Here is a 26,164-nt window from a genome sequence, read left to right on the forward strand (position 1 = left end):
ACTCGATCTATCCTGTCTATACCTGACATACGCTTTCTTCTTCTTCTTAACCAAAACCTCAATTTCTCTAGTCATCCAGCATTCCCTGCATTCTCTACATCTACCAGTTTTGTCTTTCACCCTAACGGGAATATTCTGTCTCTGGACTCTCGTTATCTCATTCCCGTAGGCTTCCCATTTCCAGCCATCCCATTACCTGCAAATATGTGCCCCCAGTCAGCTTTTGAAACTTCTTTACCGAATACCATCAAAATTGGTCTTCCTCCACTTTAGAACTTTAACTTTTAGATCTGGTTTGTCCCTTTTCTGTCACTATTTAAAAACTAGTAGAATTATGGTCACTGGTCACAAAATGGTCCTCAGTCACCTGCCCTGCCTTATTTCCCAAGAGGAGGTCAAGTTTTGTATCTTCTCTATTAGATACGTTCACATACTGAATCAAAAAATTTTCTTGTACACAAATTCCTCTCCATCCAAGCCAGTCAAGGGCCATATAGCAATCCGGTCTATGTTTGGAAAGTTAAAATCCTCTACCATAGCCACCCTATTATTCTTACAAGTAACTGACACCTTATAAATTTGTTTCTCAATTTCCCACTTACTATTGGGGGTCTATAGTACAATCCAATAAGGTGATCATCCCTTTCTTATTTCTCAGTTCCACTCAAATAACTTCCCTGGATGTATTCCCAGGAATATCCTCCCTGAGTACTGCTGTAATGTTATCCTTAATCAAAAATGCCACTCCCCCTCCTCTCTTGCTCCCTTTTCTGTCTGTCCTATAGCATCTATATGCTGGAACATGAAGATGCCAGTCCTGTCCATCCCTGAGCAATGTCTTTGTAATTGCTATGATATCCCTATCCCATGCCCTGAGTTCATCTGCCTTACCAGTTAGGCCTCATACATTGAAATAAATGCAATTTAATTTATCAGTCCTACCTCATTCTCTGCTTTGTTTCTGCCTGCCCTGACTGTTTGACTTGCTCCTTTTCTCAACTGTACCAGTCACAGACTGATCTCTTTCCTCACTATTTCCTTGGGTCCCACCCAGCAACCCCACCCCCACATACTGGTTTAAATACTCCCAAATAGCTCTAGCAAATCTCCCATCTAGAAATCTAGTATATTAGCCCCCTTCCAATTCAGATGCAATCCATCCATCTTATACAGGTCACTTCTACTCCAGAAGAGATTTCAAATGGGAGAGGGACCAGCAGGAGGTGGTTGGGCATATTGGAACTAACAAACTAGGAAGAGAAAAGGATGAAATTCTGAGGAGAGAATATAAGAAGTTAGGCAGGAATTTAAAAAGGAGGTCCTCAAGGGTAGTAATGTCTGGTCCCACAAGCTAGTGAGGATAGGAATACATGGATAGAGCAGATGAATGTGTGACTGAGGAGCTGGTGCAGGGGAGAAAGATTCACATTATTGGATCATTGGAATCTTCATTATCCTGTGAATCATTCCTGTGAAATGTCTTGGGACATTTCACGACATTAAAAGAACAATACCAATATAATTAGAAGTTGTTATAAAGCCACAGTACATTAACTAGTCTGTATGTATGAGTGTAACGACAAGTTGCAACTGAAATGCTAATTCATTTTCCTCTTTACAAATAGTGACTGACCTACTGTATTTTACAACATTTCTATTTTGTTTTTAATTGAGATAGTTTGTCCCTTTCCATTAAGGAGTGACAATGTGATGTTGCACAGAAATTAATATCCAGTTTGTTAATCAGATGAGGCAATTAGAGTGACAGGGCCAAAGGGCATTTATTACACCTGAGACCTTAATCCAAAACAAGTCATTGTCTTTAAGCAATGGGATGAGAATATTTTACTTCTGAGGCTACGTGATCCACAGGGGAAGCAAAGGGTTAGCTTGACCACTGGATTATAAACTAAGTTTCTTTAATTAAGACGTTCTTTAATTATAACTCTCCAATTAAGTAGCTCCAGCAATGTGACCTGTTTCTCTTTTTCTTTCAGATCAGCATCTTCATGACACATTTATCCAATTATGGAAATGATAGACTAGGACTCTATACATTTGTGAACCTGGCTAATTTTGTCCACTGTTGGACCAACCTGAAGCTACAAACCATCCCCCCTGTACAGTTGGCGCACAAATATTTTGAACTCTTTCCAGAACAAAAGGACCCGCTCTGGCAGGTATACTTCCAGCCTTCTAGAATCAAGTGTGCTACTAATTCTGCAGATAACAGTCTCATAATGAGTCACCCCAATCTCCACCTCCACCTCCACTCTGTACACAAGAGTTCTCTTCACCTTGTTAATAGCTGTGCCTGTGAAAGGAATCTAAGTTAATTTTCATGAGAGGAGGTAACAATCAAAAGCACAGCTGGAAACAAACTGACCACAAGCTTCCACTTATCCTACCATTTATTATACATATTTGTTTCTGATTTTTTTTTCCTTTAATTCACAATTTGCATCAGCAATAAAAAGTATAATTGACACAGTAGCATTTTGGCAGGAATAGGTGCTGAAGCTAAATTCTGACTCCAAATTAATCTGAGTCATTGGAAAGTTGACATATTCATTAGCTTTTGAGATTGTGCCTTTCAGAAAAAAACTGGGAGCGTAGTACCTGGCATATCCTTGCTACATGGCTGCAATCCTATTATGAAAATAATGCCTGGATTGTTTTGAATGTGATTCGTATAAGAAAGTGGTTATTTATTTGAAATTTTGTTTAACTTTCAATATGAGGGGATAAATAGGCTTCTGGTTGGAAGGGTGGGGCATTGCATTAAGGAACATTTGTATTTTTTTAAACACCTGGGCCAGAGGTCTGTCCAAATTGCCAAAGCATTTCAACCTATTTTTTAAAAATTTACATTTACAGAGAGCCTCATCACATCAAAATATCTCAAAACATCACATTTTCTTTGTCATATATTTCTCTTCCTCTAATGAGCGGCAGTTGCTAAACATTTAAATATGTGGCAAGCATTCAGTGGGGATACATAGGATCTTTCTTGCTGCTCCACCATTGTTTGGAGTTAAGATTCAAGCCACCCACAAATACTAGCTGGCTGGAAGCTTGGAATATTTTTTAGAATTTTTCAACAGTTTTGTGAGTTGAACTAGAAACTCTTTTCTATTTGTACAGATTAATTTCCATGCAACCACGAAAGCACACACACAGCTTTTCATCCACTATACTGCAAAGTTATCAGGTTTCCATGTTTATCTAGCTAGCTTTCTTTCTGCAGGAATTCGACTGTTTTAATATGGTACCCAATTTCACTCTTTATTGGTAGAATCCATGTGATGATAAACGACATAAAGACATCTGGTCTAAAGAGAAAACCTGTGATCGTTTACCAAAATTTCTGGTTATTGGACCTCAAAAAACAGGTGAGCTTTTATCTCAAGTTATGAAGACTTGTCCATGCTATCCAAATAGGTGCATGATGAATAGCTACTCACATGAACTGTTCCATTTATCATGTTCATACGATACATTTGCAGGTAATATAAAATGTTTAGTTCCGGAACCCTGGCTTGGAAACATTACAGTATGTAATATTTGTATATGTCTTTTAAAATCTGTGAAATATGTAATTATTTTTAAGAGTAGTGGATCATTCTAATTTTCTTGGATAATAAGAAATACTAGTGCACATGACTGGAATACATTTGACCTGGAAGCAGTACCAGCAATAAGGTAGTTAAGAAAGAAGCCATGTGACTGGCGGGCACAAAGGAGAGCTACACCAAACAAGTTGAGGGGGAAAGCAATTGATAAAGAGATGCAGACACAAAGAAAATGCATACAGAAGTAGAAAGAGGAACACAGGATTCTTGACAGATGCAGAAGCAAATTACTCCCAGGAAGCGGTCATTAGATTAGATTACTTACAGGGTGGAAACAGGCCCTTCGGCCCAACAAGTCCACACTGACCCGCCGAAGCACAACCCACCCATACCCCTACCCCTACATTTACCCCTTTAACCTAACACTATGGGCAATTTAGCGTGGCCAATTCACCTGACCCTGCACATCTTTGGACTGTGGGAGGAAACCGGAGCACCCGGAGGAAACCCACGCAGACACGGGGAGAACGTGCAAACTCCACACAGTCAGTCGCCTGAGTCGGGAATTGAACCTGGGTCTCTGGCGCTGTGAGGCAGCAGCGCTAACCACTGTGCCACCGTGCCGCCCACCACTGAGCCACCGTGCCGCGGTCAGTTTTTATGTTTTCTGTGAAAGGAATCAGGAGCTCTTATAGGTACAATGCATTGGCTAAAAAAGAGGGGCGGCCCGGTGGCTCAGTGGTTAGCACTGCTGCCTTACAGCACCAGAGACCCGGGTTCAATTCCTGCATTGGTTGACTGTGTGGAGTTTGCACATTCTCCCTGTGTCTGCGTGGGTTTCCTCCGGGTGCTCCGGTTTCCTACCACAATCCAAAGATGTGCTGGTCAGGTAAATTGGCCATGCTAAATTGCCCATAGTGTAAGGTGCGTTAGTCAGGGTAAAATAGAGAGTAGGGAAATGGGGCTGGGTGGGTTATCCTTCGGAGGGTCGGTTGTTGGGCTGAAGGGCCTGTTTCCATATTCTAATCTAATCTAAGATAATCTAAATCCAGTAAAACAGGCCAGTTTATGGTCTGAGGTATTATTAGCTGGCCGTTTGAAAACAATTTCTGGAAAATTGCCCTCTCGGGATTGTCTTGATCTAAAGGGAAAATAGGATCTTCCAACTGTACTGTGCTGATGGTAATTGTACACTTTAAACTCAAAGGTGACTGTTGTTGAGGGCAATTCCTATCTCAGAGTGAATGAATAAAGAACAGCAAGTTGTTGAACCTTCTAGCTACATAATGCTTTATTTATGCAGGAAGTGAGGCAAATGCTTAGTTTATGAAAGGCATATATCAAATACTTAAAGCGACTTTTTAAAAAAATTAACATTCATCTCCCTGCTAATTTATGTTTAATGAATGTTGGTTCAAACTTGTAAATTAAAAGTTGAAAATAGTGAAACCCTCTTAATAATTTCATACTTGGGCACAATCTGGTCCATTTGGTTGTTGTGGTCTATACTTTTCTCTACAGGGTGACAACAGTTAATAAAACTGAGGCACAACATGCCATCTTCTCATCCTAAGATCTTTCAAGAATTAAAGAACTTTAAATGCTCCAATGAAGATACATTTTCACAGTGAGGTCAAAGAACGGCAGAAACTCCAGAAAGAAAATCATTTTTTTTCCCAGTGTTTCTGTGACTTGTCCCATTAATGTTCCAATGGATGAGTAAATTTGCCCCGTGATCATTTGAGTTGAAGCAATTACAAGTTTCAGCAGAATTATATCTGTACTTCCAGCTTTGAGCTTATTGGGAACTCATGGGCAAAGGTCAGTGAAGCCCAAAGCAATGGTGGAACCTGTGCAATTGCACCCCAAAATCCCAGATATTCAGTTTCAGTATAGGGTATGCAGCTTCATCAAGCTCATTCTTCATTTTAGGCATTCTGCTATGTGACAATATATAGTCCAATATTTTCTTGTGTCCAAGGACAGAGCAGAAATGTTAAAGTGGAGGGACAAGATAGGACAAGAAAACTTGAAAAGACTGGGGTTAATTTTAACACTGGTTGGGGCTACTGAGGCCAGGTGGTGGGTTGAAAAGTCAGGTGAGTAGATGGAGCTAAGGTATTTTCCTGCGTAACGCTGACACCATATCAGCATTATCAGCTGCTGTAATGAAATCCCTTGTTTTAATAGGATTGGTTTGCAGAGAACTTCAATGTTCAGTTGGCCCCACCAGTACTTTTCCCATGTAGTTGTCAAGTGCAGCACTTTGCAATCACCCAGTACTTACTCGTCGGTGTCAAGGTACCTTCCTACTGATACAGGGAATCATTTGGTTGACTTCTGTGGAAAGTGGAATCTTTTATGTGGCTGTTGATCCGAGCTTGTCATTTTCTCACAAATTTCCCACCAAGTAGGTTAAGTTAAAATTGCCTCTCATGTTTGATAAGACAGTTTGTTTTCTGAGATGAGTCTTGTGATAATAAAAAAACTCATTTTCCGTTAAGGACTTGTGCTTATTTCTCATCAACTATATAATCTGTTCATTTGGAGATTGTTCTCTACAGTTAACAATCCTGCTCCTCTACCAGCAATATTTGTATTCATTTCTCAGTGCCCTGCAATTTATTAATCATTGTTTTGTATTTTATATTATATTGAAAGCTTTTAATTGTGACAGAAGGCTGTTAAGAATCTTACATTTAAGATGGAAGGGCCCAGGAAGAGTCGACAGTGTTATAAACAATGTCGATTATTTAGTTAGTAGCGTTAAATAAAATGGATGCAGGTCGTGATTTAATTTTTCAGTTGTTATTTAAATGCAAATATCCATTAATAGCCGTTTATTTCAATGTGTCAACTATATTAGCAATGTCTATCGCAGCCTAAAATTGAAAATAATTGTGTATTTTAATTAGTCTCTGGGAATTGTTTTATGCTGTTCTCCCATGCATGCAGTAAAAATGGTGATAATTGACTCATGCTAATAGTCCTTAATTACTGTGTTCTAATTAAATAATCTAGCATTTCACAGAACAGCATTTTTACAGTAGTTTCAAAAATTAAATGTTCTGAGCAAGAAGCTCAAACAAAATCACAAGCATAGAAAGGTGGCAAAGTCTACATAAACGCATCAATAACTTTTTCGTATTTTCTGTTCCCAGGCACGACAGCCTTGTACTTGTTCCTAATTATGCATCCAGCCATCACCAGTAATTTCCCCAATCCAAAGACCTTCGAAGAAGTGCAGTTCTTCAATGGGAATGCCTATCACAAGGGAATTGATTGGTAAGAGAGCAAGCAATAGGCATTTTCTGTAAACAAGAATATATTTATCAAAATTGGGAGCCCAATATTCATAATATGGGAAAAATCAGTCATTTGATTTGAAGATATGAATTCTACAATGATGTCAGAAGTATTTTGTGGATTCCGAAACGTTTCAGGTTAATTTGAAAACCACATTAACATGTAATCTTAAGATTATTCAGTCCTGTAAGAAGACTAAACAGCTAAGCAATTAAGTAAATATATTGGCATGCCAATATCTAGTCTCATTGACCAGTAAGCTAACAGCTTCTGTCTCTGATTACTTTACACGGTCAAATTTTGAATGTAACTAGGAAAGCACCAAAGATCAGCAAGCCAATTAACCAATGGTGTTTTGTGAAATTTAGCAAAAATGCTAATTGTTACACAAATGAAACTTAGGGCAACTTAGAAATACAAAGAAAGTGCTAGCATTTATAAAGTGGCAAATATGCTCTTGGAATATACCCAAGTGTGGTCGTTTTATTAATGTAGGGAAATCAGGAGGCAAATTGTAACCTGCAAGCTTCTACAAGCAGCATTGTGACTGGACAGTCTGTCCTTCTAGTGGTGTTGGTTGAGCATTAGAGAAAATTCGCCTACTCTTTCTTGAATAATGCCATGGAATCTTTTACAACCATTTAAGAGAGCAAATGGGGCTTTGTTATACCACCACATCTACCAGTGTAACACACTATCAGTACCATACTGCAGTATCAACTGAAGTTCTCAAATTTCTGGAATGGAGCTAGAACCCAGTTAAATCTTCTAATTTAAGAGCTAAATGTGTCCGCTATCAACTAAACCCACATTGCAATCCATCAAACTGATCGCATAAGTGAAGAGCTTTCAAAAGCGCATTCTTTAAAATCTTATAAGTGATCCGTAAACTTACCTAATGCTATGAATCAATTGCTACTTCAGTTGCTCAGCCATGGCAGGGCAGTAGTTGTTTCAAAATGAGGTTGGTTGTTTTAATGCTTCGTGGACTCTGACAACAAAGTTAGATAGAATTTGAATGACTGCCCAGTGCTCTTGCCTGACAAGCACACCATGAGGCTCTTCTATAAGTTTGAGTAGAAGGACCTCAATTTCCTTTCTGGATTTAAACTGGTTGGAGTGTACATACATTTCAACTAGCTCCGTGGCCAATGGAGAAAAACAGGCTCATATAAGGAAAATTTGGAATCTTTTTGTGAAGGACTGTCATTCAGTTCCTCAAAAAGGTAATCCAGACTGCTATGGTTTGGGTGGCATTGACGAACATAACTCCTTACAGCACTCAATTTGCTGACAGCTAGTATGGACTGGTAATGGGAGGTATCAACCTAAACAGCTATGATGTAGTGCTTGGTGTAATAAGGCAAGTAACATAAAATTGTGCCCACCATTTTGTTATGAGCTCAAGGAGATCAGTCAATCTATTCTACTGGACAATCATCCAAAATTTCAAATCAGTTCAATGGGTCAAACAGCCTCCTAGTATGGTACATTGACCTATGACTTCCATCTGCCTCCACTGTCGACCAAAACTTCTGTGTTACCAAGAACTTTTGTGTAAATGCAAACTAGACAATCACCATTCCTTTTCAAATCTTGAGTCTGCCTCCCCAGTTCTAGAATTTGCAGCAATTTAAACACAACATTAGGTCTTGAATCGTTGAATTCCCTTAAGAAGCTTGAATGTTGAACTAATATCTCTCACAGCCCTGTTCCTCTCGAAAGTAAATATTCTCAGACTATGCCATCTCTGCACAGCAGCAACTATCAACAATTCCTTCAACAGCACCTTTCAAACTTGTGACCCTTGACCATCCAGAAGGACAAGGGTAGCAAATATATGAGAACTGTCACCTGCAAAATCCCCTCCAAGTCGCACACCATCCTGACTTGAAATTTTATTACTGTTCTTTCGCTGTCACTGGATCAAAATCTTGCAACTCCTATTCTGACAGCACTGTGTATATCTATCCCCACCTTGGATTGCTGCGATTCAAAAGGGCAGCATGCCAATCATTTCAAAGACAATCAGGGATGCATAATAAATGTTGGGCTGCCCACATCCCATTAGCAATTTTTTTAAAAAATCCAACTTGTAGTATCAGTTGTGCTGCATTCATGTCCAGTTATCCTTTCCTAACAATAATGACCACAGACCACACAATACTCAGGGAGATAGATACATTGCCAGATTCTGGTCTTGAAATGGCCAGCCCAGTTCCAAGGAAGTCCACCTTGGACAAAGTCAGGCGTGAGACCTCCTGTTGAAACTGCATAATTTCTTAGAATGGAATTGTTGGATCAGGGTACTTAATCTGTGAGAGATGTAAAAATAACTTTGGAGAAATGTCCAAGATTAGACAGGATTCCATACTGCGTAATTTTAGGAAAATGTATTTTGACACGGAACTTTCAGACACTAAATCAACTTAATCTCCTTGAAATGTATTGATAGCACTTTAGCATGATTCTTGGATTTCAAAACTGTGTTTCATTTCAGATACTTCGGACTTAATTTTCAATTCCTACTGGGCTTGAGAACATATGCGGACATAATGTAAAAAGCATGTTCCCAGAGGAAGTCTCTGCTTTCTGATTACTCCAGGATGCACTTCAATTTACGGAGGAAGCCCAGAAGGGAGAGCCTTTCATTAATGCCTCAATAAGTTCCTTAAGGAACCTTTCTGGAATTCCAGCAAAAATGGAATTAGAATCATAGAGTCATAGAGATGTACAGCACGGAAACAGACCCTTTGGTCCAACTCATCCATGCCGACCAAATATCCCAACCAAATCTAGTTCCATTTGCCAGCACTTGGCCCAAATCCCTCCAAACCCTTCCTATTCCTATACCCATCCAGGTGCCTTTTAAATGTTGCAATTGTCCCAGCCTCCACCACTTCCTCTGACAGCTCATTCGACACACGCACCATTCTGTGTGAAAAAGTTGCTTCTTAGGTTCCTTTTATTATCTTTCCCCTTTCACCCTAAACCTATGCCCTCTAGTTCTGGAATCGCCCACCCCAGGGAAAAGACATTGTCTATTTATCCTATCCATGCCCCTCATGATTTTAAAAACCTCTATAAGGTCACCCCTCAGCCTCCAATGCTCCAGGGAAAACAGCCCCAGCCAAACAGCTCAAATCCTCCAACCCTAGTAACTTCCTTGTAAGTCTTTTCTGAACCCTTTTTAGTTTCACAACATCTTTCCGATAGGAAGGAGACCAGAATTGCACACAGTTATCCAACAGTGGCCTAACCAATGTCCTGGACAGCCGCAACATGACCCTCCCAACTCCTGTACTCAACACACTGACCAATAAAGGAAAACATACCAAATGCCTTCTTCACTATCCTATCAGAAGTGACTCCACATACAAGGAGCTATGAACCTGCACTCCAAGATCTCTTTGCTCAGCAACACTCCCTAGGACCTGACCATTAAGTGGAGAAGTCCTGCTAAGATTTGCTTTCCCAAAATGCAGCACCTCGCATTTATCTGAATTAAACTCCATCTGCCACTCCTCAGCCCATTAGCCAATCTGATCAAGATCCTGTTGTAATCTGAGGTAACCTTCTTTGCTGTCCACTACACCTCCAATTTTGGTGTCGTCTGCAAACTTGCTAACTATACCTCCTATGCTCCCATCCAAATCATTTTTATAAATGATGAAAAGTAGTGGACCCAGCACTGATCCTTGTGGCAAGCCACTGGTTCCAGGCCTCCAGTCTGAAAAACAACCCTCCACCACCAACCTCTCTCTTCTACCTTTGAGCCAGTTCTCTATCCAAATAGGTAGTTCTCCCTGTACTCCATGAGATCTAACATTGCTAACCAGTCTCCCATGGGGATCCTTGTCAAATGCCTTACTGAAGTCCATATAGATCACGTCCACCGCTCTGCCCTCATCAATGCTCTTTGTTACATCTTCAAAAAACTCAATCAAGCTCGTGAGATATGATTTCCCACATACAAAGCCATGATGACTATCCCTAATCAGTCCTTGGCTTTCCAAATATATGTACATCCTGTCCCTCTGGATTCCCTCCAACAACTTGCCCACCACTGATGTCAGGCTCACCGGTCTATAGTTTTCTGGCTTGTTCTTCCCATCTTTCTTAAATAGTGATACCTTGTTAGCCAACCTCCAGTCTTCCGGCACCTCACCTGTGACTATTAATGATACAAATATCTCAGCAAGGGGCCCAGCAATCACTTCTCTAGCTTCCCACAGAATTCTAATGTCCATCTGATCAGGTCCTGGGGATTTATCCACCTTTACGTGTTTCAAGGCATCCAGCACTTCCTTCTCTGTAATATGGACATTTTTCAACATGTCACCATCTACTTCCCCACATTCTATATCATCCATGTCCTTCTCCACAGTAAATATTGATGAAAAATACTCATTTAGTATCTCCCCCATCTCCTGCCGCTCCACCCAAAGTCTGCCTTGCTGATCTTTGAGGACCCTATTCTCTGCCCTTTAGTCCTTAATGTATTTGTGAAAACCCTTTGGATTCTCTTTAACCCTATTTGCCAAAGCTATCGCATGCCCCCTTTTTGCCCTCATGATCTCCCTCTAAAGTATGTTCTTTTAAATGTGAATTTGGTGAACCCAAATAGTCTAGTGCACATTAGAACACAGTTCTTAGTTTCAGTACAGGGGAAGTGAAAGTTCATTTTCTGCAGTGTAAAACTGAAGGACCCTGGGGAATTTTGCCCAAGTCATGCACAATACCTGCCAATTGGCCATATGGTTTCTTTCATGAGGGTGTATGCTGCTGTCCAGTGATCAGCTTCTTCCTCTGATCAGCAAGATTGGCATCTGCCTTTGCCACTCTCTGTCTCTGCAGACAACTCTCCTCTTCGGGGTCACTAATCGAGCACCAAACTTGACTCTGTCCCAACTAGAGCATTTATATTTCAAAGTAGGAACACATGAGTGATGTAATTGTGGCACAAGAATGGGACTCAGAAATGATCCAGGCTTCAGCTTCCCCGTTGTACTTTGAAAATTCAGCATCTGACCTTTGAGATATTATTGCTGTGTTTCTGGAGGGACAGAGCAAAGCAAAAATCGTGTTCAAAGGCTATCGGAGCTTGCATTCTTTCAGAGAATCTCACATTAAACTTGCTTTCATTGGAGTAGTATTAACAGGAAGGAAATGTAACCAAAATGATAAAAAGCATGAATAAAGAAGATTTATACAGACTGTTAAATTTGAATGTGACCTCAGGATTAGAGGATTCATTCAAAAGTAATAAGTTTTCAAGTAAGTCTAGATGTTGTGAGCGAAAGAAATCCTTTCAAGGTACTGGAATGGATGCTCAGTGAAATGAGTTGGCCTGGTGTCAACTAATTATCTTAGAAAAAGCATAGAAAAAATATCTGGTTCGAATGGGATTGATGGCAGTAGCGATCAGAACACAGATAATCAAATAATACTGCAATTCTGGAAACTTACTGTCAGATTGGAAAAAAAAACAAATGTATTTTCTCTATTTAAGAAAGGAGTCAGAAAGCCAGAAACTACAGGCTAGTTAGCTTTATATCTGTCATAAGTAAAATGCTGGAATCCATTGATAAGGAGTTTAGGAGGGCACTTAAAACATTTCATTGCAATCAGTCACAGTCAGCATGGTTTTGAAAGGGAAACTATGTTTGACTAATTTATTTAAGTTCTTTGAGGAAGTGACAGTAATGTGGACAAAGTTGAACTCGTGAATACACTTAGAATTCCAGAAGGCATTTGACAAGGTGCTGCATCAAAGATCACTATGCAAAATAAGAGTTAAAAAGAGCTCATGGTAAAGCAGGTAACATGTTGGCATGGATTGAGGATCGGTTTGCTCACAGGAAAAGCAGCGTAAGGATAAATGGCTCATTTTTATATCAGCAAGATTGTACCAATGAAGTACCAAAGGGATCAGTGTTGGAGCTCATGTTGTTTACAATGTATTATCAATGACTTGGTTGAATAGACCAAGTAGCTAAATTTGCTTATGACACCAAGATAGGTAGGAAAGTAAATGTTAAGTGGACATAAGGTGTCTGAAAAATGATATAGGTTGATTAAGTGAATAGGCAAAGGTTTGGTGGATGAAGTATAATGAGAGAGAGCCTGAACATTTTTCCACTTTGGGAGGAATAACAGAAAAGCAACATATTAGATTAGATTCCCTACAGTGTGAAAATAGGCTCTTCAGCCCAACCAATCCACACTGACCCTCCAAAGAGTAACCCAATCAGATCCATTTCCCTCCAACTAATGCACCTAACACTATGGGCAACTCAGCAAGGCCAATTCACCTGACCTGCACATCTTTGGACTGTGGGAGGAAACCAGAGCACCCGAAGGAAACCCACGCTGACATGGGGAGAATGTGCAAACTCTACACAGACAGTCACCCTGGTGGACTGGAATTGAACCTGGGACCCTGGTGCTGTGAGGCAGCAGTGTTAACCACTGAGCCATCCATATTGATTCAAGTGGAGAGAGATTACAGAACTCCAAGGGGTGTTGGTGTCCTGGTACATAAATCACAAAGTTAGCATGCAGGTACAGCAAGTAATTAGGCACAGAGAATGTTATTGTTTATTGCAAGGAAAATTGATAATAAAAATGGGGTGTTTTTATACCTTTGATCAGGGCACTAGTGTGATCGAAATTTCATAATTGTATAGATGTGTGGTCTCCTTATTTATTTAAGGGTGCAATTGCATTGGAAGCTATACAGAGAAGGTTCACTTGACTGATTTCTGAGATGATTGGGTTATCCTATGAGGAAAGGTTGAAGAGGCTGGTTGTGTGTGCATTGAAATTTAAAAGAAAAGAGATGATCTTGCTGAGATGTATAAGATCCTGAGGAAAGGAGATGATCTTATTGAGGCATCCAAGATGCTGAGGAAAGAAGGTGATCTTATTGAGATGTATAAGATGCTGAGGAAAGGAGGCGATCTTATTAAGGCATATAAGATGCTGAGGGCTTGACAGCATCTGCACACAATGCAATGCTGCACACAAAACTGCCTCTCCCATGAGGCAGCTCTCCTCCAGATGCTCAAGAATTTCAGAGCAATGTAGCAGTCTACTTACACTCTTAAATGGTGAAAGCTAATCGATGATACAAAATGTCCAAGGCGCTACCTTCGGATTTTTGATTTCAATCACGAGAGACTTCACTGCACAACACTTAAATATCATACCCTGACCAAAGCCTTAAAAGCCACTTAATCTTAGCCCTATGCAATATTCAGGTCCTGTGTCACTGACTGCTGCTTTTTCCTTAGTGGATCAATAGGACGTGGATGTGCAGATACTTGAAAGGAGAATCACCCAAAGTGATGCAATATGCAGTCAGCTCAGCAACAAAATATTTTTTCAGTGACAAAAAAAGGTCAAGGACTGCAACAATAACAAGGGTTATATGTCTTTTGAATAAGCAGAATCTGCTTGCTATATAGCCAGCACTGTTAAAACAGTTCAAGAGAAGTCCAACCTCATTCATCCTGTAAACAGGTTTCTGAAAGTTTCTCTCTGGCTTCTTGCACTCACTGATGCACAGTTCTTTCATGCTGTCTTATCGTGACCTTCCTCATTGTCATTCTTATCTTCATCATCAGAGGATTGTTGTTGATCCACTCCCCCTCGTTTCCCCCCCCCCACCACCCATGTTCTCTGCATCCAGGATATTCTCGACTTTGTTGATTCCAGTTGTGAAAGGCACAACATGCCACTATGAGCCAGCATACCATTCCTGGGTGATACTGCAATCCCCACTGGAGAGATCCAAGTATCAAAACCTCAGCTTGAGAGGCCTATGGTCTACTGCACTTTGGCTCAGTAGAAATGGGAGTACTATTATATCTTCATTCTTTCCTAGTCTGAGGGCTTCTGAGCTCTGACTTCCCAGCAGTCATCCTGTAGGTCTTGAGGATTCTGCAATATGTAAACGTCATGGCAGCTCCGAGGTTATCTGGTGCATGCTTCCAAATCATTGACACACATAATTTTGAACACTGATGGAGCAGAAGCCTTATCTGTTGACAAACTTTTCAGATTAGTAATAGGCACTCTCAAAGCAATGTAGATGCAGTAAATAGCACCATGCACCAGTAGAAAGCCAACAATGCCAGAGAATCCAATTGCCCAAGCTGCCTGACTCTCTTTATCACAAAGGAAGGATATGAATAACAGTGATCAGACAAAATGGCATCAAAAATGGGTTCATTTGTGAGTTGAAGATTGCAAGACACTTCACAGGTCCCCAGTTACTCTTTGAAGTGAGCTGCTAGCATTAGATTGCAAGCCAGCTGCAACCATGACAGCCTCCGAATGGGATTGCCACTGAGTCCTTCTGAGTGCAAGTCCTTCTGAGTGCAAGTCCCGCTGCAGCAGATAAGACAGTTCAGTGATGAATGGCCAGGGAACTGCTCCTGCTCTATCTTTCTAAAAGCCATAGGGAAGGACAGTAAGGCGTGTAGGTGCAGGATCACGGCTTTCTCCGCCATTTCCTCCAGGGTTCAGCACCTGCCATTCCTCCCTTTACTGACTCTGTGGCAGCCGCTGGAGTTTACTGTTCTTGCTGACAACAATGTAATTACTCTTTCCTTGGACTTTGTCCTAGCATTTAAAAAAAGGTCACTGGAATGGCCACATGAATGTACATGTCAGGTGCAGAAGCAGATAATCTGTGGAAACGTAATAAAGAGAAAACTGTTTCATTAATAAGCCTTCACATCAATCACAATGAAGCCTCATGTTATGCCCTGACACAGTGTGGCCTGAAACCTCCTTGAGGAGGCCACTGTCACGTCTCACTAAGGATCTCTGAGGTATATAATCTTATCCAAATGGGTGAGGCACAGTCACAGTGGAATTTTGATAGTAAGCACGATGGCTCAGTGGTTAACACTGCTGTCTCACAGCACCAGGGTGCCAGGTTCAACTCCAGCCTCTGGTGACTGACTGTGTGGAGTTTGCACATTCTCCCCGTGTCTGCGTGGGTTTCCTCCGGGTGCTCCTGTTTCCACCCACAGTCCAAAGATGTGCAGGTTAGGTGAACTGGCCATGCTAAGTTGTCCATAGTGTTCAGGGGTGTGTTGGTTAGGTGCATTAGTCAGGGTAAATGTAGAGTAATAGGTAGGGGAATGGCTCTGTGTGGATTACTCTTTGGGAGGTCAGTGTGGACTTATTGGACCAAAGGGCCTGTTTCTATACTGTAGGGATTCTATGTTTCTCACTCACTGTAGTGGCAACACCCCGCTCCCTGCCAAATCACACATCCCCCCACCACCCCCAATTTGTGTGAATGTACCAGCTTAGAACATAGAACATAAAACAGAACAGGCCCTTCAGCCCACAATGTTGTGCTGACCATTGATCCTCATGTAAGGTAATCGCTCAAATTTCTGTGACCATATGCATGTCCAACAGTCTCTTAAATATCCCCAATGACCTCGCTTCCACAACTGCTGCTGGCAATGCATTCCATGCTCTCTCAACCCTCTGCGTAAAGAACCCACCTCTGACATCCCCTCTATACTTTCCGCCAAACAGCTTAAAACTATGACCCCTCGTCTTTACAATTTCTGCCCTGGGAAAACGTCTCTCACTATCGTCTCTATCTATGCCTCTCATTATCTTGTACACCTCAATTAGGTCCCCTCTCTTCCTTCTTTTTCCAATGAAAAAAGTCCGAGCTCAGTCAACCTCGCTTCGTAAGATAAGCCCTCCATTCCAGGCAGCATCCTGCTAAAACTCCTCTGAACCCTCTCCAAAGCATCCACATCTTTCTTATAATAGGGCGACCAGAACTGGACACAGTATTCCAAGTGCGGTCTAACCAAAGTTTTATAGAGCTGCATCAAGATCTCACAGCTCTTAAACTCAATCCGCCTGATAATGAAAGCCAAAACACCATATGCTTTCTTAACAACCCTGTCCACCTGGGTGGCAATTTTAAGGGATCTATGTACCTGCACACCAAGATCCCACTGTTACTCTACACTGCCAAGAATCCTGTCTTTAATCCTGTACTCAACGTTCAAGTTCGATGTTCCAAAATGCATCACTTTGCATTTATCCAGGTTGAACTCCATCTGCCACCTCTCAGCCCATCTCTGCATCCTGTCAATGTCCTGCTGCAGCCTACAACAGTCCTCTATACTGTCAACGACACCTCCAACCTTTGTGTCGTCTGCAAACTTGCTAACCCATCCTTCAATCCCCTCATCCAAGTCATTAATAAAAATTACAAACAGTAGAGGCCCAAGGACAGAGCCCTGTGGAACACCACTCACCACAGACTTCCAGGCAGAATATTTTCCTTCTACTACCACTCGCTGTCTTCTGTCGACCGCCAATTCTGTATCCAGACAGCTGAATTTCCCTGTATCCCATTCCTCCTAACCTTTTGAACCATGGGGAACCTTATCAAATGCTTTGCTGAATTCCATATATACCACATCAACCTCTCGACCCTCATCAACTTGTCTCGTAAAATCCTCAAAGAACTCGATAAGGTTTGTGAGGCATGACCTGCCCCTCACAAAGCCGTGTTGACTGCATTTAATCAAGCCATGCTCTTCTAGATGGTCTTTGAGGAGAAAGTGAGGTCTGCAGATGCTGGAGATCAGAGCTGGAAATGTGTTGCTGGAAAAGCGCAGCAGGTCAGGCAGCATCCAGGGAACAGGAGAATCGACGTTTCGGGCATAAGCCCTTCTTCAGGAATGGGGAAAGTTTGTCCAGCAGGCTAAGATAAAAGGTAGGGAGGAGGGACTTGGGGGAGGGGCGTCGGAAATGTGATAGGTGGAAAGAGGTCAAGGTGAGGGTAATAGGTCAGACTGGGGTGGGGGCGGAGAGGTCGGGAAGAAGATCTCAGGTTAGGAAGGCAGTGCTGAATTTGATGGATTTGACTGAGACAGGGTGGGGGGAGGGGAAATGAGGAAACTGGTGAAATCCGAGTTCATCCCTTGTGGTTGGAGGGTTGAATCATAACGGACATCTACTACAAACCGACCGACTCCCACAGCTACCTGGACTACACCTCCTCCCATCCTGCCCCCTGTAAAAACGCCATCCCATTCTCCCAATTCCTTCGACTCCGCCGCATCTGGTCCCAGGAGGACCAGTTCCAAAAACGCACAACCCAGATGGCCTCCTTCTTCAAGGACCGCAATTTCCCCCCCGACGTGGTCGACGATGCCCTCCACCGCATCTCTTCCACTTCCCGCTCCTCCGACCTTGAACCCCGCCCCTCCAACCCCCACCAGGACAGAACCCCACTGGTCCTCACCTACCACCCCACCAATCTCCATGTACAGCGCATCATCCGCCGCCATTTCCGCGACTTCCAAACGGACCCCACCACCAAGGATATATTTCCCTCCCCTCCCCTATCAGCATTCCGTAAAGACCACTCCCTCCGTGACTCCCTCGTCAGATCCACAACCCCACCAACCCAACCTCCACTCCCGGCACCTTCCCCTGCAACCGCAGGAGGTGCAAGACTTGCGCCCACACCTCCCCCCTCACCTCCCTCCAAGGCCCCAAAGGAAACTTCCATATCCGTCACAGATTCACCTGCACCTCTACACATATCATCTATTGCATCCTCTGCACCCGATGTGGCCTCCTCTATATTGGGGAGACAGGCCGGCTACTTGCGGAGCGTTTCAGAGAACACCTCTGGGACACCCGGACCAACCAACCCAACCACCCTGTAGCTCAACATTTCAATTCCCCCTCCCACTCCACCAAGGATATGCAGGTCTTTGGACTCCTCCATCGTCAGACCACAACAAAACGACGGTTGGAGGAAGAACGCCTCATCTTCCGCCTAGGAACCCTCCAACCACAAGGGATGAACTCGGATTTCACCAGTTTCCTCATTTCCCCTCCCCCCACCCTGTCTCAGTCAAATCCATCAAATTCAGCACCGCCTTCCTAACTTGAGATCTTCTTCCCGACCTCTCCGCCCCCACCCCAGTCTGACCTATCACCCTCACCTTGACCTCTTTCCACCTATCACATTTCCGACGCCCCTCCCCCAAGTCCCTCCTCCCTACCTTTTATCTTAGCCTGCTGGTCAAACTTTCCCCATTCCTGAAGAAGGGCTTATGCCCGAAACGTCGATTCTCCTGTTCCCTGGATGCTGCCTGACCTGCTGCGCTTTTCCAGCAACACATTTCCAGCTCTTCTAGATGGTCATAAATCCCTCAGAATCCTTTCTAACACCTTGCAGATGACAGATGTGAGACTGACTGGTCTGTAATTGCCGGGGATTTCCCTATTTCCTTTCTTGAAGAGAGGAATTACATTTGCCTCCCTCCAGTCCTCAGGTACGACTCCGTTGGAGAGCAAGGATGCAAAGATCTTCGCAAGTGGCAAAGCAATCACATTTCATGCTTCCCAAAGCAGCTGAGGGCAAATCTGGTCTGGCCCTGGCGACTTGTCAATCTTAATGTTTGTCAAATTTTTCAGCACATCAGCTTCCTCAATCTCTATCCGTTCCAGCATGCTTACCTTCTCCTCAATGGTTTCATTCACTACAAGGTCCTTTTGTTTAGTAAAGACAGAAGCAAAAAACTCATTTAGGGCTTCCCCTATCTCCTCAGACTCTATACACAAGTTCCCTATGCTATCCCTGATCGGCCCTACTCTTTCTTTGATCACTCTCTTATTCCTCACATATGTGTAAAATGCCTTTGGATTCTCCCTAATCCTTCCTGCCAAGCCTTTTTCGTGCCCCCTCCTGCTCTCCTCAGACCATTTTTGAGCTCCTTCCTCGCCTGCCTGTAATCCTCTAGAGCTGAGCAAGACCCTAGCTTCCTCCACCTTACGTAAGCTGCCTTCTTTCTTTTAACCAGAAGCTCCTCCGCTCTCGTCATCCAAGGTTCCTTTATCTTACCCCTTCGTGCCAGTCTCAGAGGAACACATTTATGCATCACTCGCAACAACTGTTCCTTAAACAGTCTCCACATGTCTATAGTGCCCTTTCCATGGAACAATTGCTCCTAGTCCATGCTTCCCAACTCACGTCTGGTAGCATCATAGTTTCCTTTTCCCCAATTAAATATCCTCCCATTGTGCCTGCTTCTCTCCTTCTCCATATCTATGTAGAATGTGAGGCAGTTGTGGTCACTACCACAAAAATGCTCTCCAACCGCAAGATCTGACACCTGCCCTGGCTCATTGCCGAGCACCAAATCCAAAATGGCCTCTCCCCTCGTCGGCCTGTCAACGTACTGAGTTAGAAAACCCTCCTGAAAACACCTTACAAAAACAGTTCCTTCCAAACCATCTGCTCAAAGGAGGTTCCAGTCAATATTGGGAAAGTTAAAGTCACCCATTACAACAACCCTACTACATCCACACTTTTCCAAAATCTGCCGACCTATGCTTTCTTCAATCTCCCTGCTGCTATTGGGAGGCCTGTACTAAACGATTAATGAGGTGACTGCTCCCTTACTGTTCCTAATTTCCACCCATACTGACTCAGTAGGCAGACCCTCCTCGACAATGGTAACTTCTGTAGCTGTGATACCCTCTCTGATTAGTAGTGGTAGTTGCTCTCCAATGATAACTATGTAGGTGATTTAGAAATGCAAGGCACATGTGACACTTTTACAATAACTTGTCTGATTACATTTCCTTCCAAGGAGGCAGTTAGAGCAAACCATAGAATGATCATGGTGGTTTGTGGCTATAACGTGTAATATGCATTTTGGGACAAAAAAACGACAAGCTGATGAATGACCCAGTCAGCTTTAAGCCCTTTAACATGACTACTAATGTCCCTTGTTCACTCTGCCAGAGCATGTGGCTTTGCAAATTGCCCTGTATTGACTGAGTATTGTAGAAGTCAGAGTGATACTGACTTGTGAAACACATACCTCTTCTTTCACTGCCACTGTTTTCTGGGGAACCCAATCCAATGATGCCCATCCTCCGATTTGAGTTGCCTGCTTTCCCCAGGGCTCCATGGATTACCCACTGGTATACCACATGACCAGTTTGAGCAAATACCCAGCAGTAACCAGGTTGACTTGGCAGGACTGCCTCAACTGAACATGATCTCCCCCTCAGACTGATCCCTCTACAGTGCTATTACTGACCTAACTAATCTTTGGACTTGGCTAGCAGGTAACACCATGCACTCGTTGCAGCTTTTAAGGCTCTGAGCACACAGATGACTGCAGTCCTCATGAACCTCTGTCCTCTTTCCAGCTTCCTCTGAACACAGCTAAGAATATATTTTTAAAACTGCAGGAAATAACTGTACTTCAGCCCAAAGCTTGGACCTAGGTTTGAGATCAGAGTAGGAGATGAGCCAGTGATTAATTCCAGATCGAACAACATTTGCAGTGAGGGATGTGCTTCCCTTGATTTTATTGCTTTTGATATATTGGGGATTTGGCAGAATTTCCACTCACTGCAGGCCTCTGTTAGGAACCAGATGTTTGATGAGACCTGACGGATTTTGGTCCCTCCCCAGTTTTTTATGCTTAGGCCGCACCTCAGCTGACAACCTCTGTCACTGTCCTTATGCAGGAGAAAGTGAGCATTGCTGATGCTGGAGATCAGAGTCGAGAGTGTGGAAAAGCACAGCAGGTTAGGCAGCATCCAAGGATTATTGCCGGAACGTGATTTTTCTGCTCCTCAGATGCTGCCTGACCGGCTGTGCTTTTCCAGCACCACATTCTTGACACTGTCATTGTGCACCAAAGGAGACTCGGGGCTTCATTATCCTCAGACTATCATCAATGCATTTATGTATTGGGAAAACAGCTATTAAGGTATCTTTCCAACCTCAACGTCATTCTCACTTTACTCCTCTTCAGAGCTCAGGTTCTAGACACTGGGAGTTCCTTCCACTCTGTTAGTCATCAAAATTTGACATAAAATTCCCAGACTTCCAATTGACAGGAGCCATTTTTAAATGTTATTTTCCCAGACATTTGGAGATCTGTCAGTCAATAGGCTGGGATTCTTTTCTCTTGAGTGTCGGAGATTGTGGGGTGATCTTATAGAGGCTTATAAAATCATGAGAGCATAGATAAGGTGAATAGCAGAGGTGTTTTCCCCAGGGTGGGGAAGTTCAAAAGTAGAGGGCATAATTTCAAGTTGAGAAGGGAAACATTAAAAAGGGACCCAATGGGCAACCTTTTCAGTCAGAGGGTGGTTAGTATGTGGAATGAACTGCCAGAGGAAGCGGTCGATGCAGGTACAGTTACAACATTTAAAAGACATTGAGACAGGTACATGAATACGATCGACTTAGAGTTATGGCTCAAACACAGGCAAGTGGGACTAGTTTATTTGGGAAACCTGATTTGGCAGGGCGAGTTGGACCGAAGGGTCTGTTTTCATGCTGTATAATTAGCAAATTGTGCCATGAACTTAGTTTAGCACTTGGCTAGCTATTACCATTGAGGAGAAAGTGAGGTCTGCAGATGCTGGAGATCAGAGCTGAAAATGTGTTGCTGGAAAAGCGCAGCAGGTCAGGCAGCATCCAGGGAACAGGAGAATCGACGTTTCGGGCATAAGCCCTTCTTCAGAAGAAGGGCTTATGCCCGAAACGTCGATTCTCCTGTTCCCTGGATGCTGCCTGACTTGCTGCGCTTTTCCAGCAACACATTTTAGCTATTACCATTTCCTGCTGTACAACAATGAACAGACTTCAATGTTTCTTCTTGTTCTGCAGACAGCACCCTTCAAACCTGCAACCTCTACCACCTCAAAGAACAAAAGACGGTAGATGCATGGGAACCCCACTGCAGTCACGATTATTTTCAAACCACACATTGTATCACAGTTCCTTCATTGTCACTGGATCAAATCCTGGAGCCTCCCTTCCTAGCAATACAGTGGCTGTATCTATTTCACCCTCCTCCACACCCACAAACTGCAGCAGTTAAAGAAGATGGCTCATCATCACCTTCTCAAGGGCAAGTAGGGATGGATGATAAATGGAGGCGTAGCCATTGATACCCGCATCACATGAGTGAATGAAACAAAACATTTCTCATGTATGGTGTATATCAAAAGCACTTTATAAATGCAAGCTCCATTTAGCTTTGGACAGCATTGCCTGCACTTGATTGGTAATTCAGCCAATTACACAACAGAGTTCATAGTGTTAATGATTTCAGGCATAAACCACTGTAGTACTACTCTGTTGTGTTCAAAGTAATGAATATTTACTTCTTCTGTTCTAATTTCATAGGTACATGAATTTTTTCCCCATCCCTTCCAACATGACCACAGACTTTCTGTTTGAGAAAAGTGCAAACTACTTTCATTCAGAGGATGCTCCGAAGCGAGCTGCAGCCCTCTTGCCAAAGGTGAAGATAATCACCATCCTCATCAACCCTTCAGATCGGGCCTACTCCTGGTACCAGGTAACCTTCGACCCTTCTGCTTTCTTACATTTAATTATGTTGAGCACCCTCTTTTTAACTGATCCATGACGCCGTCTGAATTTTCCATTTCTTCCAATATCCATCAGCACCAGCGAGCACATGAGGATCCCGCTGCCCTTCGGTATAGTTTTTATGAGGTGATCACGGCAGGTCGGCGAGCTGTTCCTGAGCTTCGGGCCCTTCATAATCGGTGTCTGGTGCCTGGCTGGTATGCAGCACACATCGAAAGGTGGCTAACATACTACCCAACTCGACAGGTGAGCACCGAAACAGGCAAGAATCCTTCTGTTCCACTTACATGTGATAGGTTATGCATCTCTCAGTTGCAGTTTATTCAGCTCTGTGTATTTTTCAACCTCTCTGTGTTATTTTCCTGGTCGTCAGGAAGGACAGGTAAAGACATTCTGAAGGCCTTCTATTCCACTCCATGATTTTAATGGTGAGGTTCTCTGTCTTGGGAGACAGTGGACTGTGCCCAAGATGTATATCAGTTCTGGACTGAATGTTGTCTGTTGTGGCTGTGAAGCTCAAATTACAGCTCACCTGGAAGAATAGTACTGTCCCAAGCTCAGCTGATTATCTTTTTCCTTCTTCAGCGCTTTCCTTCCACCATCTGGTCATTTCTTTTCCCTTTTTCTGCCCCCTCACGGTTCCTGACAGCTTTTCTCCATCTAGTCACAGTAAGGGCTTCCTATAAATTGACATCAATTCCAGGCAACTCATACAGTCATGGAGGTGTACAGCATGGAAACAGACTCTTCGGTTCGATTCGTCCACGCCGACCAGATATCCTATATAAATCTAGTCCCATTTGCCAGCATTTGGCTCACATCCCTGTAAATGCTTCCTAATCATATACCTATACAGATGCCTTTTAAATATTGTAATCATACCAGTCTCCTCCACCTTCTTTGGCAGCTCATTCCATTCACGCACTACCGTCCGCGTGAGCACGTTATCCCTCAGGTCCCTTTTAAATCTTTCCCCTCTCACTTTAAACCTATGCCCACTAGGTTTGGACTCCCCCCATCCTGCAGAAAATACTTTAACTATTTATCCTATCCATCCCCTTCATGATTTTATTAACCTCTACATACCTCTCACCCCTCAGTTTCTGACATTCCAGGGAAAACAGCCTCAGCCTATTCAGCCTCTCCCTAGAGCTCAAATCCTCTAACCCCTACAATATCCTTATAATTTTTTTCTGAACCTGTCAAGTTTCACAACATCCTTCCAAAGCAGAGAGACCAGAATTCAAGATCTTCTTTGTAGACTTCTTTGTACCACAGAGGTGTTCACTTACGACTAAAACATGATCAAAAGAATTCTGCATAATGATTTTTCTCAATCTCCATTTTAAGCCAACTTCAATTCTGTGGTTATTACAATATCTGAGCACTGGTGGAAATCGTTGTACTTGTTTAAGTGAATGGTAATGCTAGATCCCAAGCTATTCATTTCTTCTTAAGAGTTAAGGACTAGATTGGCTTTGGCACCTATTTCTCTGGGAAATAGGGAAAGGGGCAGAGAGATTGCATACAGCAGAAGAAACTGGCATTATATGGCAGGTGGTGTTCCTGCCAATTAGCAGGACCCTCATTTTCTTCTTGTCCTTTCCAGGTAACCTAGTCCAGTGGACAGACTTGCAGCTGAGGAGCTTTGATGACAATCCCTGGAAGTAGGGAAGGGTAAAGACCTGACAGTCAGAATGGGAGAGAGAAGTTGTGATTGATTGTGGGCGAAAAGTTATGATTAGCTGTGGACAAGTATACGTGACTAGGTTACGGGAAAGAGATCAGACAATTAAGGCTTAAGGAGATCAAAGGTGGGGAGAGCTGGGGAGTACTCTGCTATATTTACTGTTATGTAATTGGCATTTGTCTCTACTAAAAGGGGAGGGCAAATTTGATTTTTGTTTTTAAGCCGTTCTCTGTATGTGGAGAATTTGTATTGAGTTTCACTTCCTTTATGGTACAAGTTACGTAACATGAATGAACTTACACTTGTAGGGTTTTGATAGCTGCAGCAAAAGCAGGCTCCTCAAAGTTGCATTTGCATATTTGCACCATTTTCTAACCTAGCTACGTGTGCTCAAGTGAGCTCAGCTCAAAAACTGGTGATCTTTATGATGTCAGAAATGACCTGATTTGAAGTTTTTAAAAAGTTCATGTTAATCTGGTATTAGTATATTTTGAAGCTTTGACTATAAAATTTGAAAACCTTGCCTGCCACATGAGATACAATTGCACTGCATCCATTGTGAAGCATTGTAACAACATCAACATTTTCTCACATGTGACTTTTGCTACCCAGCTTGGATACAATCAAGTTTCAACTTTTATATTGGTGTAAAACAAACTTCACATCCCTTCAGAAAACATGCACTACAACTTGGTACTTGGTAAGACACCAATGCAATTGTCACCTTAGTAGCTTTTAACCAATTATTTTGAAGAATTAAAGTCACACGGTAATATTTATAACTTTTTCACAGTCAGGACTATTTTTTTGACAGCCCACATACAGTTGCGACATCAAACCATGTCAGGAATTAACAAATTTAAGTTTGGTCTTCCCAGCCATCTGGGAAGAATTTTGAATTGAGAGCTGCTAATTTTATTTGCAAACTGGTGGCAGTAAATTCAGTGCTGTCTGCCAAAGGGATGTCTAACCCATGACAGCAAATCAGTCATGTCTTAGCCACAATCACTCACCACAAGGGTGTGGAGCAGTTACCTAAATCAATGCGTTGCCGAATGACAGCTGAACAGATGTGAAGAGTTATATTTTATTTATATTCTTACTTTGATCCTGTGTTTGTATTTTAATGATTTATTGTCCAGCAATGTAATCTGA

The 26,164-nt window shown here is 42.6% G+C and overlaps 1 protein-coding gene across 13 annotated transcripts in view; it reads left to right on the forward strand.

The window, feature by feature from the left end:
• LOC122553234 (N-heparan sulfate sulfotransferase 4-like) overlaps window positions 1–26,164 on the forward strand; it is an 889,310-nt gene that overhangs the window by 841,433 nt on the left and 21,713 nt on the right. For all 13 annotated transcript variants that reach the window (XM_087985585.1, XM_087985673.1, XM_087985675.1 and 10 more), the window contains 5 exons: window positions 1,998–2,180; window positions 3,296–3,392; window positions 6,734–6,857; window positions 23,113–23,287; window positions 23,395–23,565. In XM_087985585.1, coding sequence (XP_087841711.1) covers window positions 1,998–2,180; window positions 3,296–3,392; window positions 6,734–6,857; window positions 23,113–23,287; window positions 23,395–23,565 — 750 coding nt within the window. The remainder of the gene's footprint in view (window positions 1–1,997; window positions 2,181–3,295; window positions 3,393–6,733; window positions 6,858–23,112; window positions 23,288–23,394; window positions 23,566–26,164) is intronic.

The sequence above is a fragment of the Chiloscyllium plagiosum genome, unplaced genomic scaffold, assembly GCF_037043375.1.
Source record: "Chiloscyllium plagiosum isolate Xiang-an unplaced genomic scaffold, Cpla_swu_hap1 HiC_scaffold_1, whole genome shotgun sequence".
NCBI classification, from domain to species: domain Eukaryota; kingdom Metazoa; phylum Chordata; class Chondrichthyes; order Orectolobiformes; family Hemiscylliidae; genus Chiloscyllium; species Chiloscyllium plagiosum.